This window comes from Pieris napi, chromosome 21 (genome assembly GCF_905475465.1).
Source record: "Pieris napi chromosome 21, ilPieNapi1.2, whole genome shotgun sequence".
Classification (NCBI taxonomy): Eukaryota; Metazoa; Arthropoda; class Insecta; order Lepidoptera; family Pieridae; genus Pieris; species Pieris napi.
In genome coordinates this window covers 1,408,250-1,425,367 of record NC_062254.1, presented here as the reverse complement: position 1 = coordinate 1,425,367, position 17,118 = coordinate 1,408,250, and the positions used below count along the sequence as shown (strand labels likewise).

The following is a 17,118-nucleotide window of genomic DNA, read 5'->3' as shown; positions in this document are numbered from 1 at the left end:
ATAATACATTACACTAAAACAACATAGGTATCATTTACTAAAACAATACAAATTATTGTGAGTTACTTATTGATTAGTGAGATTTGACACCTTGTGTACTACATATCAATTGAAATATATACAATTTGCACACATCATACCAGCACACTACATTTTAGACAAATGGTTGATGTTGATCCTCAAAAGACTAGCTGTAGGGTTTAACGTTAATTTGAACTGAATAATTACATAATATTAGCACAATTAAAATAGAAAAGTTTTTTACATATTAAAAATTTTGCAAATTTATTATTTGGAGCAAGCCATATTTTTTGGTCTTTATGGAATACACACCTAGCCTTAGACATCACTTTGTAAATTAAAAAACTATATTATACATTGAATTAAGATTTAAGTAATTTATAAATGAGCCCTCATGTTGATTCAAAATTTATTATGTAAATCCCCAATTTCTGCATATAGAGATCTAGTTACATCTATATTTTCATAAGCCAATATGTTACATGCAAGCCTTTCAATATCATCCCATGACATTTTGTCAAATGTTTCTTTTGCTACCACTTGCAAACGATTTCCGAGGCGGTTGGCTTTTTCATCTGACATACCCTTTTCCTTAAAATACCTTGCTGCTGCCTCTAGACCTTCGGGCTTGATAATTAATAGATGTATCTTGGCACCATCCTTAATATTAGGATATGTACTGATTGTTTCGTCATCAAGTAACGCCCTACCCATGTACAATAATTTCTGTGTTGAAACCCTTTGCTTGCCCTTAAGCGCAATATTACGTTTAATATCTATAATTTTCGTAGAAGGTTCAACCTTAAACAGAAAACGTAACGTAATCTAAAATTATTTAATGCAAAAATTTATACCTAATTATAACGAAGTTTTCAACTATATTTTTTTATCATAGTTATCACTTTCTGGCAAGGCTAAAGTCTGATGAACATACAACCTACAGATTTTCTAAATGACAACAATCTCGTGGTAAAATAAGATTTATTAAAATGCTATTTGTTGAGTCACTCAGGTTACAATAGGGACTTACATCAAAATTGAACTCTTCTTGAGTTTGCAACTTCTTAATTGTAATTTTCATATTGATATGAAATATGGACTAAATTAAATAAAGTTTTCGTCAAATCGTTATTTTAAATGTAAAGACTTATGATAAATTGGAAATTAAGAATATATTTATTATTTAATGCGACGAACACAGATTTAGTGATGCCATTAATTTATGCCAGCCCAAATCCTACAGATAACAGACAGAATATTCCGGCCTAGGGAGTAGGGGCTAGGACCAACTTCAAATACCCTTCCTTTTTAAAAATCAATTAAAAACCCTTAAAGTTTTTGCTGTACATTCGGTTTGAGAGATAATTTCAATGCATTGAAAATACATTCAAATAGTATATAAAAGAGATGTTATTTCGATTTTTATATCTTTTTAATATTACATTGGTTGGGTTTGAGGCTTCATATAAATATTATAGAATCGAGCCTTATTTAAGTAAAACTAAATAATACTTAAATAAAGTACCCCCTAAATAAATATTCTCACTATAGAACCCACTAGACATTTTAATTCACCCTAAATTTGGGAAGAACACTCCCAAGTTGGCATTACAGAACAGATTTAGTAGACATTGAACGACCAATGTGATATTTGACAGTTGTCACAAAATATAAATTTGTCTACAAAAAGCAGTATTTTTAACCACAGACGAAATTAAGGTAGAAAATATAAACTACATTCGACACTTAATAATTAGAAACAACAACAAGATACCAAAAAGCGCGGCATATTCAAAAAAACTTAGTATGGTATCCCTAAAAGTTTGATATATTTTGTGGCTTAAACTTACTTGATACTTGATTTTATTTTATTATTTTTTTAATTGATAGTAACTGTATTTCTATGAAATTAAATACAATATGTATTTAGTCTTTTACTATTGATACTTAAAATGACTAGCGTTGCATGGAAAACTAAAACTATATTTATTATAAAACACAACTTTATTCGGAATAATCAAAATCAGAATCCAAAGAATCAATATGCACAAATTCATCAGAGCCAATGCTGTTATCACTGTCTCTCACATTGATTATGAAACTTTCTAAATGTTCTTCTGTAGTCTTGTACCTTTCTTTATATTTATTTTCCTCATATACAACATGATCAGTCACTTTCTTCCACTCTTCTGATGTTACATTTTCAAATGACTCTTTAATCACTTGTTCTAACTGCTCTGTAGTAAATTTTTTCTTTCGTTTCTTTTTCAAAAATTTCCTGCGAAAGAAACGAAATATTCTATCAAATAAAACAAATACACGCAACCTTTTTTTTATTGATGTATAGTGACACCTACGTTCTATGGCTACAATAACTGCGACGACGTCATACCCTAAATCGCGCTAACCAATACAACTTCTCGACCTTAGCCTCGGGGGCCTTCGGTCGGGTGTGTCTTTTCGATCCTTTTCTTTACACAAATATTTCCTTAGAAAATCATTGGTAACTTGCCTTCTCTTAATGAATCTACTGCTTTGCGCCGCTAATTTTTCTTAAATTTGCAAGGAAGAGTTTACTGAGAGAAAGTCTTTGAAGAGTATGGCACTTCCAACATCCAATTACACATTACGTTTTATCAGAACTTACACTAAGTAAGATAAAGTCCGTGGAACAAACTTTTCTAAAGCAGTGGCGTAACTTCCTTCAGTGAGGTTCTATTGACCTTTAAATAAAATTAATTTATTGTACAAGATTCAGACTTTATCACTTTTTTCGCTAGGTTTTTTAGTTGCATAATGAATTCGAACTTTGGGTTATTTTAAAATTATAGCCTTTATTATGTAATTCAAGAAATGTTTGGTTATTAAAGTGCGATACGTTATAAAATAAGTTTAGACTTTCCTGCATTGGTAAAATAAGAAGATCTTTTTTATTAAGACTTCTATTTTTTACAAAATATTTTCTCACGAATTTCGCAAATTTTTATAACATCTTTTAATGGGTAACATAATCCCCCTTTGTCTTTTTAAGTTGTAAGGTAGAGTGAAAAAGTCGAAAATTTATTCAAGTGCTGGTAGCCCCAACGAGTTATAATCCAACTATTCACAAAAGACACGAAGAGTGGCAACTACTTGACGTAGGTAACATGATTCGCAATTTAGTCGGTTAGCACTGAAGACATTGTTTAAAATTGTCGCATTTACAGTTTTAATTCATTGAATATTGCTTATTATTGACCAAAATACACATTCGAATGAATAATCCTTGAACAAAGTTACTGAGTCGTGACAAAATAAGCTACTTACCGATGAAAGGTTATGTTTGGTTCTAAGGATATAAGGATAAAGTCTTAAAATATGGGTTTGGCTTGGGTTTCACAGATTTATCAGTAAGCGGTGAAAACTTATTTGCCACCAAGGGCTCGGTGGCATACAAATAAAACCCGATACGCAAATAGAGACAGACAAACTGATATTCTGTTTTGCTCGCACTTAAGTATTTCACGGCAAGGCATAAAGCCTCTTTAGTTATTATTGTTATTTTACAAGCTCATCTAGTTCTATACTCTTTCAACGGTGACACCTTTTATTTTTTACACGGTTTGCTTCAGTTCTTCTTAGTTCAAAACTTAAAGTAAATGTATTTAGAATTCATATAAAATTATTTTTGTAAGCGGTGTAAGGCCACATAGATTTTGACATTAAAAAAAATATTTTAATGCCATCACTTTGAAATAATTTATGAAAGGATAAATAAAATTAATTACCTAGGAGATACTACGAACAACCAAAAAACGATCATTAATTTAACGAGATGGATTTCAAAATTAATTCATTGTCACCATATCAAGACGATAAAGTAAATAATAACTACTTTGAACTTAATAAACCATTCGACTGTGATGTAATTTACTATTTCGATGAGAAGGGAAGTAAAGGTAAACAAACAGATTAATCTTACATTAGATATGTTATTTAGAGATCCTAAATAATAAATGAAATATAAATTTAATTAATTAAAATCAAGATAACAAACTCGTACGTTTTTGCAAGTATTACAAAGGCGGGAAAAATTGAATTCTGAAGTCTGGATCAATAGTTTAGGTAGAAGTTTTAAGCAAATTTGCCCAAGCGCCATCTCTTAGCATGTAATAACTGATATTTTTTTTCACTTTTCCGTGTGATATATCCGTCCGTAGCCTAGGAAACGGGTGTAGCTACAACAACATACCTTGTGTTACATAAAAAGTTAATATTCCACAAATTTTCTGTTAATTGTAAATTAATTATTCTTTAAAAAAAAGGATAGTCAACGCTCGTTTATAAAAACGTCTTTCTCGGTGGCAAATATATTGGAATAATAGTATGGCTGGCAGGTTGGTTTTCTTTACAATAATTTAGATATAAATTTTTTAAATCAATTATATTAGTCTTATGTAAGTAATGTGGTTGTTAAAATGCACTATCCCTAAAAAGCAAAGAGATTACATATTATCTACGCTATCGAAAAAGAGGGGTGATATAGTACCTGGCACCGACCGTTCTTATCACGCACACATCGAATAAAATATTTTCAATGGGGCGTCACATCAGTGATAATTAAGCATAGTTTTATCCTAAACAATATAGTCCAATATTGCTGGTGTAAAATAAATTAACCTATTGAAACAAATGACAATTTGCAATACCAATCATAAATAATTTACAAACATATAAGCTAATTACATATTACAGGAACTCAATAACATTTAAGCAATAAAATCAACATATGTATAGTTAGCCATGCATGTAGAACAGAGACAGGTGGTGTCACTGAAGCATAACACACCTGCACAACCCCACCATCACCGCGGTACACTAATCAGCAATGCAGTAACATAGGAACTGTTGTTTGATCAATATTGTTATAATCTAGCTTACCATGTACACTTGTGTATAACATTATTGTGTTGAAGATGTCTGAAATGGGTCTGGAGAATGTGTTTTATCTCGAAAGTGAGTTGATTTACCTGTGTAAAGGTGCGGAGGGATGGTGTTGCTTGGAAACACTCCCCGGATACTGGGCTCTTAGCCGGAGACAGATCAATAACATCTCCATCCGTCAGGATGGTGTTATGCAAAACATCTGCCTGTATAGTTTTAACTGCTTTATTTTAATAGTATGCATGTTCCTCTAACATTATTTGACTTAAAAATTAATTGCATGCTGTATTCTGATTTAAGTAATTTTATGATTTGCTTGAATTACATTCACTCCTTTTTTAAACGTATATATATACTTTTTTCTGTAGTATTCTTTTTTATATTGTCTATGTGAGTGTAATACAATGCAGGTGTATTATAAAGAGGGTTGTAAGCCCCAATTAATTAGTTTTGCTCTTAAGGGTATGTTGTCAGTTGCAATTTAATTTCCAACTCAAATTGCACATTATTAAAAGGCAAACACTATTCATATATTGTTACTAATTGTAATGAAGAATACACATAATTTAATTTGAATGTCTATGAATTAAAAAAAACTTAACAATTCATTATTAATAAAAATATTAAACATTTTGAATAATCATAATTTTGTCTTTAGAATACTACTTTCTCATGTAATGTAATTTGCAAATAATTTAAAAAATGAAATAATGCCATTGATTTTTTTAAATGTGTTTAAAATTTTGCAATTGGATAATATAAATTTTGTCATTCATAAAAGTCCGACGGCTTTTGAAGCTACTTATTTGTGTTCCCTCTAAAGTTTAGCCCCATAATTGAAAACATTGTTATATTGTCAAGTGCCGTTTAACTACAACATATATTTGAGATTTATCACTATGCCTATGTTTACACACGTAACTAAAACTTTATCGCATCGTCAAGTTTCCGTCCCTATATGAGTTTTATCTATACCATAGTATGAGTTCTACTTTCATATATATTTCGGAATTATTAAAATGTTATTGTTTATATATATTTACAAGTGCTTATGTAGCAAATTACGCTAAACATAGCGAAGTAACCAGCAGTTAAGAAATAAAAAAATGGTTATTTATGATTAATGAATTTGTTGACAACAGTTAAGAAACTCAGCTGGGTTAGGAATTTAAATAAAATATGAACTTTAACTGGATGACGGACGTGTCCAAGGTCCAATTGTGACAAATCACAATCAAACGATGGCGACATCGTCATATTTTGTTTTACATTCTCACCCCTTGATAGTACCTATTCTTTATATATCAATGTTCAAGAAAGGTTTAAGAGGCGATTCCGAATGGAATTTAAAACAAAAGACGATGCTTTATCGTCATTTGTTTGAACGGCTGAACAAGTTGGTAAATAATTTTACCTAGTATTTAAGCGATACATTGAAGTTGTGAATTGCAGGTTTTGATTGCGCGGGCGACGAGGTGCTTGTGGAGTCTTCGCCGCCCGCCTCTCCCGTCATGGCGGCACAGCTGGCACAACCCACACAGGTTACTTTTCATACAAATTATTTAAAATATATATTTTTAACACTTTGGTGAGTAGGGATACATGTTCTTCTGTCACACTACACTCAAATCCTTACTTTTTTGGGCTTTCTCTTATGTCGGTATTATCAATGTTTTTATAAGGGATAGTTCTATATATATATTCTATATGCTACATATGCTACATGCTGGTAACGTGAATAAGAGTGCGACTAGCGCTATTCAGATTTCAATAGGGAAATTAAATTATTTATGTGTTATATTTTTGTGTAACATTTGTCTCTCGTATCTCGTGTACTTATTATACTAGATTTATTCATTTATTAACACTTCGTTGCATACAGAAGTATAATACAGTTGACATAATTAAATTAAAAGGAGGGCAACTGGCGGCCTTATCGCTTTCGAGCGACCGCTTCCAGGCAACCAATGTGAGAAAAAAATCGACGGCTTGCACTCTGGGAGTGCCGACAGAAGTGAAAACTGAATTAGTTGAATATTAACGTTGTGCATTTTTGATATTTTGGAATGGTTAGGGAATAATTTTGCACGAATTGCTTTAATTATCAGTATAAAAGTACTATCATTTATGTGGTAGAATACAATATTTATTTATTGTGCTATCGTACATAAACATGACAATTTATACAGTGAAACCTGGTTAAGTGAGACATCAAGGGACCTGCAATGTCATTTCACTTATAGAGGTATTCCACTTACCCAGTGTCTCAGATATACAGGTATAAATAAATATCTGTCTCATTTACAGAGGGTTCTAGTTTTCCTTGTCCTTCAGAACATTGAGATTCAATTTTATGTTTACTCTGAATTATTCTACAAAGAGTAGATTTTGGCATATTAAATTCAGCACAAACTTCTTCGCTTCACTTTAATAAACGGATATTAACTTCAGTTTTTCACGTAATGATAACGATTGTAGCTTTCGTTTTGGCATTTTTCAAATAAACATCTGTATGATAGTAAAGCGAAACTAAAACTGAAGGTAACTGAAGCTCAAAATTACTTACGTACTTGGAATTACGTGTGGAATTTGTGAGTAGAATAAGAATGAGTAAACAAACAATGTTATCTCAGTTACAGAGGTTTATGCATATAAAATTTACTCGCTGTCTCAGTTATAGAGGTAACTATGATGATAAATCGAAAGAACAAATCCCAGATATAGAGGCTTACGTCGTCCCACTAACAGAGGTAATTCAGTGCCAAAGTGTTGGGACCTCAGCATGAGTTCCAGTTATGGAGGTTTCTCACTTATCCAGGTCCCACTTAACCAAGTTTCACTGTATTACATTAAATACGCCGCGCCAGCTGTTTACTCTCCGTCCGTCTTACGAATTTTCGATCAGGTCACGTGTCCTGACGCGAGTAACATTTTTTTACCCATTCCAAAAAAAGTGTACTACGCCGCTAAAGAAGTTTTCACTTCAAAAAAATTAGATGAAGAAGTGCAAAATACATGAGACATAGTTAATTAGACAAAACGAATGGAACAAAACAAAGCAATTAAAACTGATGTAAACAGTGAACAGGACATTATTAACAAAAAGGACACAAGAAAAAGAAAAAATGCACATGAATCGCGATAATTTTAGATCACTTTCACATCAGTTAGTACGAATGTTAGGGATACGATGTGGTTAGGTAATGTTTCTACAGTAGAGATACGTCTTACCTTATTAGTTCTGTCTTAATATTTTTTTCAACGGCGCGTTTTTTTTGTTTTTTTTTTATGGCTCTGGCACGATTTGTGCATTAGCCAGCGTTAAGTATAGAAACGGCGCGTTATTTTACAGTGACATTCTAGTATTTTTTTTAATACTTAATCTTCATTTGTTTTGCAATTGTATGAGATGGGTTCTATTTTATTTCTTTGTCACTATGGTTATAATACTCACACATTGATAGTTTATATATGTGATAATTAACAAATTAAGTAGTTTAGAGCTTTACAATAATTAAACCCCTAAAAGTTATATATCTCTTAAGTGATTTCTTTGAATAAAATTTATTGGAAAAGCATTGTAGTTAAATTTTGAGCTATGAATGTGAAACTAATGAATTGTTGTAGTTTTACTTTTAATTACAAGTTTTTTATTTATTTATAAGTAATCTTACAGCTATACATATTATAAAATAAATCATTTAGACAATATACAAAGCCAAAACAGATTACATTGTTAAACTAATATATGAAACAGAAAACATATCAATTAAGTACATTAATAGATATAAAAATGAAAACTGCAATTATCAATAAACTTAATATTTTGAAGAAAAATCTATATACTTGCTACTGCTAAATAAAGTCCAAAGTCTTCCCGTTTCTTAATTCCTCACATTCTTGGTAAGGTGGTAAATGGCCACATCTTCATAATTTGTTTTAGTTACCTCCATATATCTATTTCCAAAGCGCTATTCCAACTCCCGGACTTGATATTGTTTCATTGTCTTTTGCTTCCGAACGATTTTAAGATGCGGTTATTAAAACAACATTTCCAGGGCACCAGCAGTAGTACATCGCCGAGTGCCGTCCGGGAATTAATTGTGATACCAGAGATTAGCAACGGGATAAATTTGCAACATGCAATACAACAGGTAACATATGTATAGGACTTGGTATCACGTTAATCTTGTAAGGCTATACTCCCAGGAATACTCGAATTAGTAGTTTCTGAGATTCTACCAAACATGTTGCTTTATACTGTGTCTATGTATATACATGAGCAGAGGATAATGGGATGCTCAATTCTAAGATGTTCAGCTGTATGGATTATTTTATGAGCTATTGTACAAATGGATTATCCATTCGGAAATTTGTCTTGGATTTTAATCAGGATCGAGATCATCCAAGTAGTTGTCATTCGGGAGTCAAGTCTCATTTCTAAATGTCATATTTGCAGTCCACTGTTAAGGTGGTCTAGAATTTTATAGTAAGTTTACTGAAACCGAACAGTGATTACTTCAAATCGTTTTAATTAACGAAATTAGTATACAATTGTTGATAGGAGTAAATAGATAACCGTGTCTGCAAGTTAATATAATATAAATAACACTTTACATAACAATAACACAAGCAGATAAATAAAATTAAATAAATGATCAAAGGACCTAAATGGTCGGTCTTACTGCTAAGAGCAGTTTCTTCCAGACAACATAATTAAAAATATAAATTATCTATTTGAAGATATGTGTGCATTTCTGATATTCCAAAATCCTTAATTTTTCGTTATTTTTATGTAATAGGAGGCAAACGTACAGGAGGCTCATCTGATGTTAAATGATACTGCCGCCTATTGACACTCACATTGCATTGAAAAGGCTCGCAAGTGCGTTGCCGGCCTTTTAAGGATTGGTATGCTCTTTTCTTGAAGGACCTTAAGTCGAATTGGTTCGGAAATACTTAAGTAGGCAGCTGGTTCCACATAGTGGTGGTGCGCGGAAAAACTTTAATTGAAATTTTTATGTCTTTAAATATTTTTCAGGTGTCTACATCAGGCGTGGAAGTAAACGGAGACAGTTCGGGACATTCGAGCCCCAATAACGAGACACAACATACTTATATCGTAGCGAGTGAGTTTTTTTAATTGTGATATTATTTTATGTATGTATGTTTAAAGCTGTTTTAAATTTATTTAGGCACCGCAATGTATCAGATTTTTTAAAAGTTCGTTATGTTTAATTGTATGATTTATATGATGTGAACAGTACTATCTAGGATAGTAAGTGGGTACTTACGATAGTTAGTACCCAATATCGATGTAGTTCTTTGAATAATTGTATGAATTTGTGATGGTGTCAATTTGGGAGCAAACCTGGGTACAAAAAGTTTAATATTATTCGGGATTGCTATCGTTACTGGAAGTGATTAAATCTATGTAGTAAACCATTTTATACTAAAAAAAATTAAAATAAAACAATAAAAAAAGAATATAAGATGTATAAATAAGTCCAGACACATTTGGCTATATAATTTTCCAGATAGCTTTTGACAGCTCAAGTAATAACGTACAGCTCTTAGAAGAATTTTCACAGTAGTTACGTTATATTCGGATTCTCAGTTTTTGACAGATTAAACTACTTACTACGCGTATACTATCCGATATTTTGGGTAATATATATAAATATTATGAATAGTGTCTAATTTGCATAAAAAACAATTATTAAACAAGTTAGAGAGAAAATGCAATTTTTTTTAACGAGGACGAATCCAGCGTTTACTTCGAGGGCATCATCATGTCATCACGATGTTAGTAGTTACTGATTTAGATAATACAGGATCTAAATATCAAGTGTATAAAAGACAATGGTAAAATGAGACATGGTCTGGAGGTCATGACCTTCCTGGATCCGCCCTTGACTTATGAGTGGCATGGTGTTTCGCTTATTATATTTGCACTTTATTGTGTGATGCACAGACAATGTGAAAGAGGAGCCCAGTGAAGACTACAGCGGTGAAAGCTACGATGAATGCAAGTGTTTTTATTTTATTTTTGGGATGGTTTGCTTTGCTTATACTTATTTTAACATACTAACTTATGGTTTAACTAACCACTAGCAATGTGTAATGAAAAAGCGAACTAAAAAGTGTGTGCGTACAAAGTACACAATCAAGTGAAATTTCTTTGGCAAACAAATTTTTAAGTCTTCTTCATATTTATACAAAAACTTTAGATTTCCGAGACTAAGAGGGAGGGAAAAAGTAATATATGTTAGGAATTTGATGAATTTAATTGTCATAAATATTAAAAGTATTTAATTTCTCACTCTCTGTCAATCGGTCTCAATAGCTCTGTCCCTTTTCTTCGACAAAAACGATGCACATTTTCGTGACGTTTCGTCAAAATTTTACCCTCATGCTCCTAAAGAAGTTTCACTTCAAAAACAAATTTGGTATGCATTTGTGCGTCATTAATACCTCGATTAATATAACACCGCCATGAATTACATATATTAATTAAGAATGTTAATAATACGCTATTTGACAAGACTAAACATTTTTTAGATTATTAGTAGAGATGGAACATATTAATTTTTTGAATTAAAGAAAAAAAAAAACGCTTTTTACCGGATTACAACTATTTGACATAATTTTAAATTTATCCGACGTTTCGCGTGCTTTACAGCGTGCGTGGTCACGGTGACTGAAGACAAAAGATGTGTTGTAAATTTATAATAATACATAACTTTAATCCGGTAAAAAGCGTTTTTCTTTAAATGTGTAAGGGTTATGTTAATCAAAGACAATACTATGGAACATATACAGTTATGTATTTTTTGATTCTGTTGGATTTCAATATTCAAATTACATATTCGTAATTTCATGAACTCGCCAAACCGCTTCTCTTTGCTAAAGTCTCTATAACGTACCACTATTGTTAACGTCAAGTATTTTACGTATTAATTATTATTTTTATATTAATAAAGCCTTTTGATTCCAAAGATGTTACAATGAATGAATTAAAGATAGATGTAGTATAGAAACCTCATGATAGGATCCTCCAATTCCTTCCAAACTTCCCTTTCTTTCTGTATGTTTCAATCAGAAACAGTGTCAACGAAATTAAACTTCAAGATATCTGTGATTATTTTGTGTCACGTGATTGACGTAAAATTCTTTAAACAATATTTTCGAGTTATTTTACTTAAAAACGCTTTCAAAAACCGTGTTTTATACAGATTTCTCCCGATAACACTTTTTCAAACTGTCAAATGGCCTATTGTCTCTGTGTGCAGTCGACGAACAATATTTTGTTGCCATATAAAAACATTTATTCAATTCAAATTCAAAACTCATTTATTCATTTAGGTACAATTTGTACACTTATGCATGTCATATTTACGCCATCTCAGTTCTCACTATCTTATAGCGGCATTAGTGCCCACGCATTCTTATCATCTATGTATACCTGAACTTTGTAATTTGGTTTTTTCATTAGGATTTCCTTGATGTAAAGTTTAAACTTATGTAGCGGAAGTTTGGTTACTAGGGTGGTCCTTATTCCTAAGAAAAATTTTTTTTTTCTTTAATTTCGCGGGGCACCACGTAATTTGGATATATACCATAAAAAAGTGTTTCAGTATTTTTTTTGAAATTTTTAAATGATATCCAAGCTACCAAGGTTTGAATTTTAAATAAAAATTGAAAATCTGTATTTGTTAGAATTCTTTATTTTTATACCCAGGTCTTAAAAATGTTACGAAATTATTGTTATTGTTATTAATTAAGATATTACATAGATATCTGATTTGTTTATTTAAAAGATACAAGGGTTGAATTGTTAGTATTAGGGTACTTTATACTATACTCTTTGACTATCAAAAGCAAATATTGCTTTTGTTCTTCATTTGTGGTAGGTAATTAATTTTTTATATTCTTCCATTCCTCTCAGCTATGTCGTTCACTACTCGCAATGAATGAACGATATTTTTGGCAGCTATATAATCAGCGTCTTCGTTCCAGGTTTCGACGTCTTTTAAAAAAAACATGATGAGAGATCTAGGGTCTGGAAGATTCTTAAGGAATGACTACTCACGAAGTTTTTTATTTTTTTTGTCGATATGTGCGATGTCAAGGTTTATTCGTTTTAAGCAATCTTCTGTGCCTTAAATTTTGAGTACTTCTACCATTTTTTTCTTTTCTTGAACTGAAACTTCGTCATTGAAAAACGCAAGCGAAACTATGTCTTCTGACAAATAACAAATTATTTAAATTCTTTATCAGCGCATCAGTAGCTATATTTTTGTTGAAGCTTTAAGGTCTATTAATAATTGTAAGTCGTTTCTTAGTGCTGACTGACTCGAAGACTGCTTGATCAATATTTGACATAAATCATCACCGTGCAAATACATATTTCTCTCACAGCCTTTTCGTCCTTCTTCGTTAGCTTAAACTGATGCTTAAATAAATACATTTTTAAACTGTACAAGGCTCTTGCCATCCACCTAGCTCGATGAACACCAGCAGGTCTCTGAAATGAAACGCTTTTGTCAGGAACACCTCCTAAGGAAATGATAGTAAGATTCAACCGTTCTCTGTAGTCATGTCGAGGTTCATGTACTTGAAGTTGCTTTTATGCAAACGAAATTCTGTCTGCGGCCACTTCTGCAAGAATATTTGCCTCAGCGTCATCAGCTGTTATTGATTTGAAGTCGCTTTGGTCAATAGTGTTACAATTGTTCTTAAATCTTTTGAATAATTGTATTGGAGCACTAGATGGGGCAAGCGATTGATCCACTACAGCTGACAACATAATTTCCATTATGTGGTGACAACGAGCAAACCAAAGCTTATTTTTATTCATTTTGAGCTCTAGAAGGACGAATACTCCACGCCTTAAGCCGATATTTACAGCAGTAGTGTCAAAACATTGTCTGACATTTTACTTTATAGCTCAAATTCCATGACTTTATAGCTTCATAGACAGCTGGACGCACAAGCTTCGCTTGTTCCACGTTCCAATTTTGGAACAGCGAGTAGTTGATAAACTCCATATCCTGATGTCAAAATTGGCAGCCGATCTTTAGTTTTGTGACCAGTAATATCTTCTAGAAGTTTGCCGTCCCAATGAATTGTTAATGACGAATTAGGTTTAAACTCGCTTTTGAGCGAATCTGCACAGCTTTGCGATTTTTGACCCATTACCGACGCATAGTAGATCTATTGACATTAAATTCTGATGGACCATAGCCTGCTCATTTCAAAGTAGATGTCACGTAAATAGTTGCTTGTCTGTCACTCAATTAGAGACATCAAGACTGGTATCTAATTGGCTGTTAATAATATAAAAAATATTTTATTTGTAAAAATTTTGACAGCTGGTAGCGACCTCTAAATCTTAACAAAAACAAAAACAAAAAAACACGTATTTCATATTTAGAGGTATATAATCAAATGAGAAAGTGCCCCGAGGATAATTCAAAAGTCGAATAAGGACCACCCTATTGGTTACATGATCTGGAATTTTGTTATATATCTATATACATTTCCCCATAAATGAGTCAGCAGTTTTATGAAGTCTGAAAGCTGGAAAAGCAAGTCTATTCCTACTTTTGTTTAAATTGTGACAGTCACTGCGCTTTAGAAATGTATTCATGTTTTTATAAACATACACATTTCGGGCAACTGTAAAATACTGATTTCTTTAAATAATTCTCTTAGCGAGCCTCGCGGTTTCTTTAGACATTTAATATGTTTTTTCCTTACTAATATACTAAAGGAAACCTGCAATGTTTTCCGTTGTTATGACCTGCGTAAGAGTCCAAACAGAAGTCGTATCAAACAACCCTCGACATTAAATATCTGATTATCCTGTCAAACTGATACCTATTAAATCTGTGTTTTAAATTCACAGAAATGTAACCGTTACATCATGCACCTTAGGGCTTCTAATGCCGTGCGGTATTAATTGGGGTGTTTCAATAAAATCCTTAATAATAGATAATATGCCCCCTCGGATTATTTACCTGAGTGATCACTATCAATGCGCATTGTTAATCGAACCTGCTGCACTTTGATGTGATGCGGACCAGTCCTTTTATGTAGGATGATAATGTTGTGCGAATTTGGCACGTGTCGTGTTATTGAGTTTCATAATAAAATGCTTATAAGAAATAAAAATTGGAATACAAAAATATATTTTTTTTAAACACAATCATATACTTTAAGGAATTCGGTAATATAACTGATGATAAAAAACCTTTTAATTCATGCTTTTTACTGATAGAAAATATTTTCATTAGATATAAATTGAAGTCAAAAAAATAACGGGTATAAACGCGATTTTTTTCGTCACAATTGTGACTTTTAAAATGTTTGATTTGAATGTGTAGCGAACTGGTAGTAAATGTAAATTTACGATTAATTCAACTTGACGATTCAAAAGTGTACTTGGTTACCCACTTGTATAAAGATATTTCGAGTTTGAGTACTCGAAAGATAATTAATAATTAAATGTTTAGTACTCGCGTAAATTTAAATTGTACGCACTTAGTACACTTATGAACGTCAACAGAAAAGATTTTAAATTGGTTTTAAATTTACATGTACTAACAGTTCGCAAGTCAAGGGCTAACACCGGGTAATATCTAGAAGATATCTTAAAGTATATACTCTAAATTATTGGCATTATTTTAATTTGTACAATGTTTTTCATAGAAAAATATCTATTGCAAAAAACACCATGTATTGAAAGAGGGATCATTTAATGTATCAATTACTTGTATTAATTGGGGTGTCTTTTCACCCTTTGGCAAAAAATCAACCTGTTAAAATGTGAAATTATAGACCATAGTTATACAGTAGGTATCAGTGGGCGTGGACAGGTAGGGTGTGAGACATCGTCGAGTGGGAGTGAGATAGACGCATCCTCTAAATACTGTGGTCCATGGGAAGCTGTACTATAAGCGATATGATTTTAAGAGTTTCTAGATTTTTTTATACAACAATTCAAAGAATATTGCTATTTATTTGGGAGTCGTTTATAGTTAAAATATGTCAGGTATAATGTAAGTGAGACGTAAAATTTGTCGGAGTGTAATTAATTTTTCAGTCGTTCAAGGAAAATTATCTCAGTGCAAATGAAATTCGCGTTAAGCTTTTCTAAACGCGAATTCTTTCAAAATATCAAATACGATATTATCTTAGTCCTTGTTTCAGCAGTTTTGGCCTGGTGGCTTCAGCGTGCTCTCCCTGAGCAGAACAATTTGATCACCAATATATTGTTCATGCATTTAACACTCGCTTGTACGGTGAATGAAAAGATCGATAGAAAACTGAACTGACGGCGTGGGTTAGGCTGATTTTGATAGACATGGCATATCCTATAACCCGCACATATTATTTAAAATTTTAGAATTTAGTTTCTTATCCCACATTAGCCACTCTACCCTGAGGTGTGAGTTCAAACCAATAGACATATGTGCGCAACGCTCGTTCGGCTCTACTTGCCAATAAAAAAAATCGAAATATATTTCGTTCGTTTTCCCCTAGAAGGTTGTAGTGCCACTGGTTGTATGTACTTTTTTTTATATAAAAGGGGGGGCAAACGAGCTTGCGGGACGTCCAAAAAGGGCCGTGTCTATGGGTTGCGATGACTGCCCATTTTTAGTGGGTGCGTTGCCGGCCTCTGAGGGAGGAGTATACTCGTTTTTTGAATTTTTGGAGGTCGTATCTCTCCACATATATTCTCTTAAAAGAGCATTTAATATAATTAACTTTTATAATACTTCAATGACTTGGAAAATATTATATTAATGCAATTATAGATATAACTCATTAAAAAATCCAATACAATTTACCATCATAATAATAATGTCGTAAATTCTCGAGAACGTTCGATTTTTTATTATCGCTTCGATTTGACACAACCCTATACATGTGGGTGGAAACTTTCTCTCTCGGTCTGGGAAGCTGTCGAGCTGAGTTGCCTGGGAGACCTCTGCGGGTATGGAGGTGCGGTACCGAGCTTACTACCCCTGTGAGTACCGTCGTCAAGGCGTCATATTACGTGAACTTGAACTAGCCTTTGTTTCTAATACGTCTTCGTAATTTTCGCCGTCAATAGAATTTAATTTTTAACCTTTGGTTTCACGCGAGTTTTATAGTCTGTGTTTTATA

General features: G+C 32.3%; 1 protein-coding gene across 5 annotated transcripts in view; it reads left to right on the top strand.

Annotated features, from left to right (window-relative positions):
- The first annotated feature begins 4,190 nt into the window (after window positions 1–4,190).
- LOC125060110 (transcription factor RFX3) overlaps window positions 4,191–17,118 on the top strand; it is a 28,466-nt gene continuing 15,538 nt past the window's right edge. Inside the window, exons 1-5 of one of the 5 annotated variants that reach the window (XM_047664830.1) lie at window positions 4,191–4,397; window positions 6,397–6,485; window positions 9,003–9,098; window positions 9,986–10,073; window positions 10,919–10,972. In XM_047664830.1, the coding sequence (XP_047520786.1) occupies window positions 6,456–6,485; window positions 9,003–9,098; window positions 9,986–10,073; window positions 10,919–10,972 (268 nt within the window). In that variant the 5' untranslated portion in view covers window positions 4,191–4,397; window positions 6,397–6,455. Of the gene's footprint in view, window positions 4,398–4,598; window positions 5,017–6,396; window positions 6,486–9,002; window positions 9,099–9,985; window positions 10,074–10,918; window positions 10,973–17,118 lie in introns of those variants that run through there. The other 4 variants (XM_047664826.1, XM_047664828.1, XM_047664827.1 and 1 more) reach the window with 4 other exon arrangements.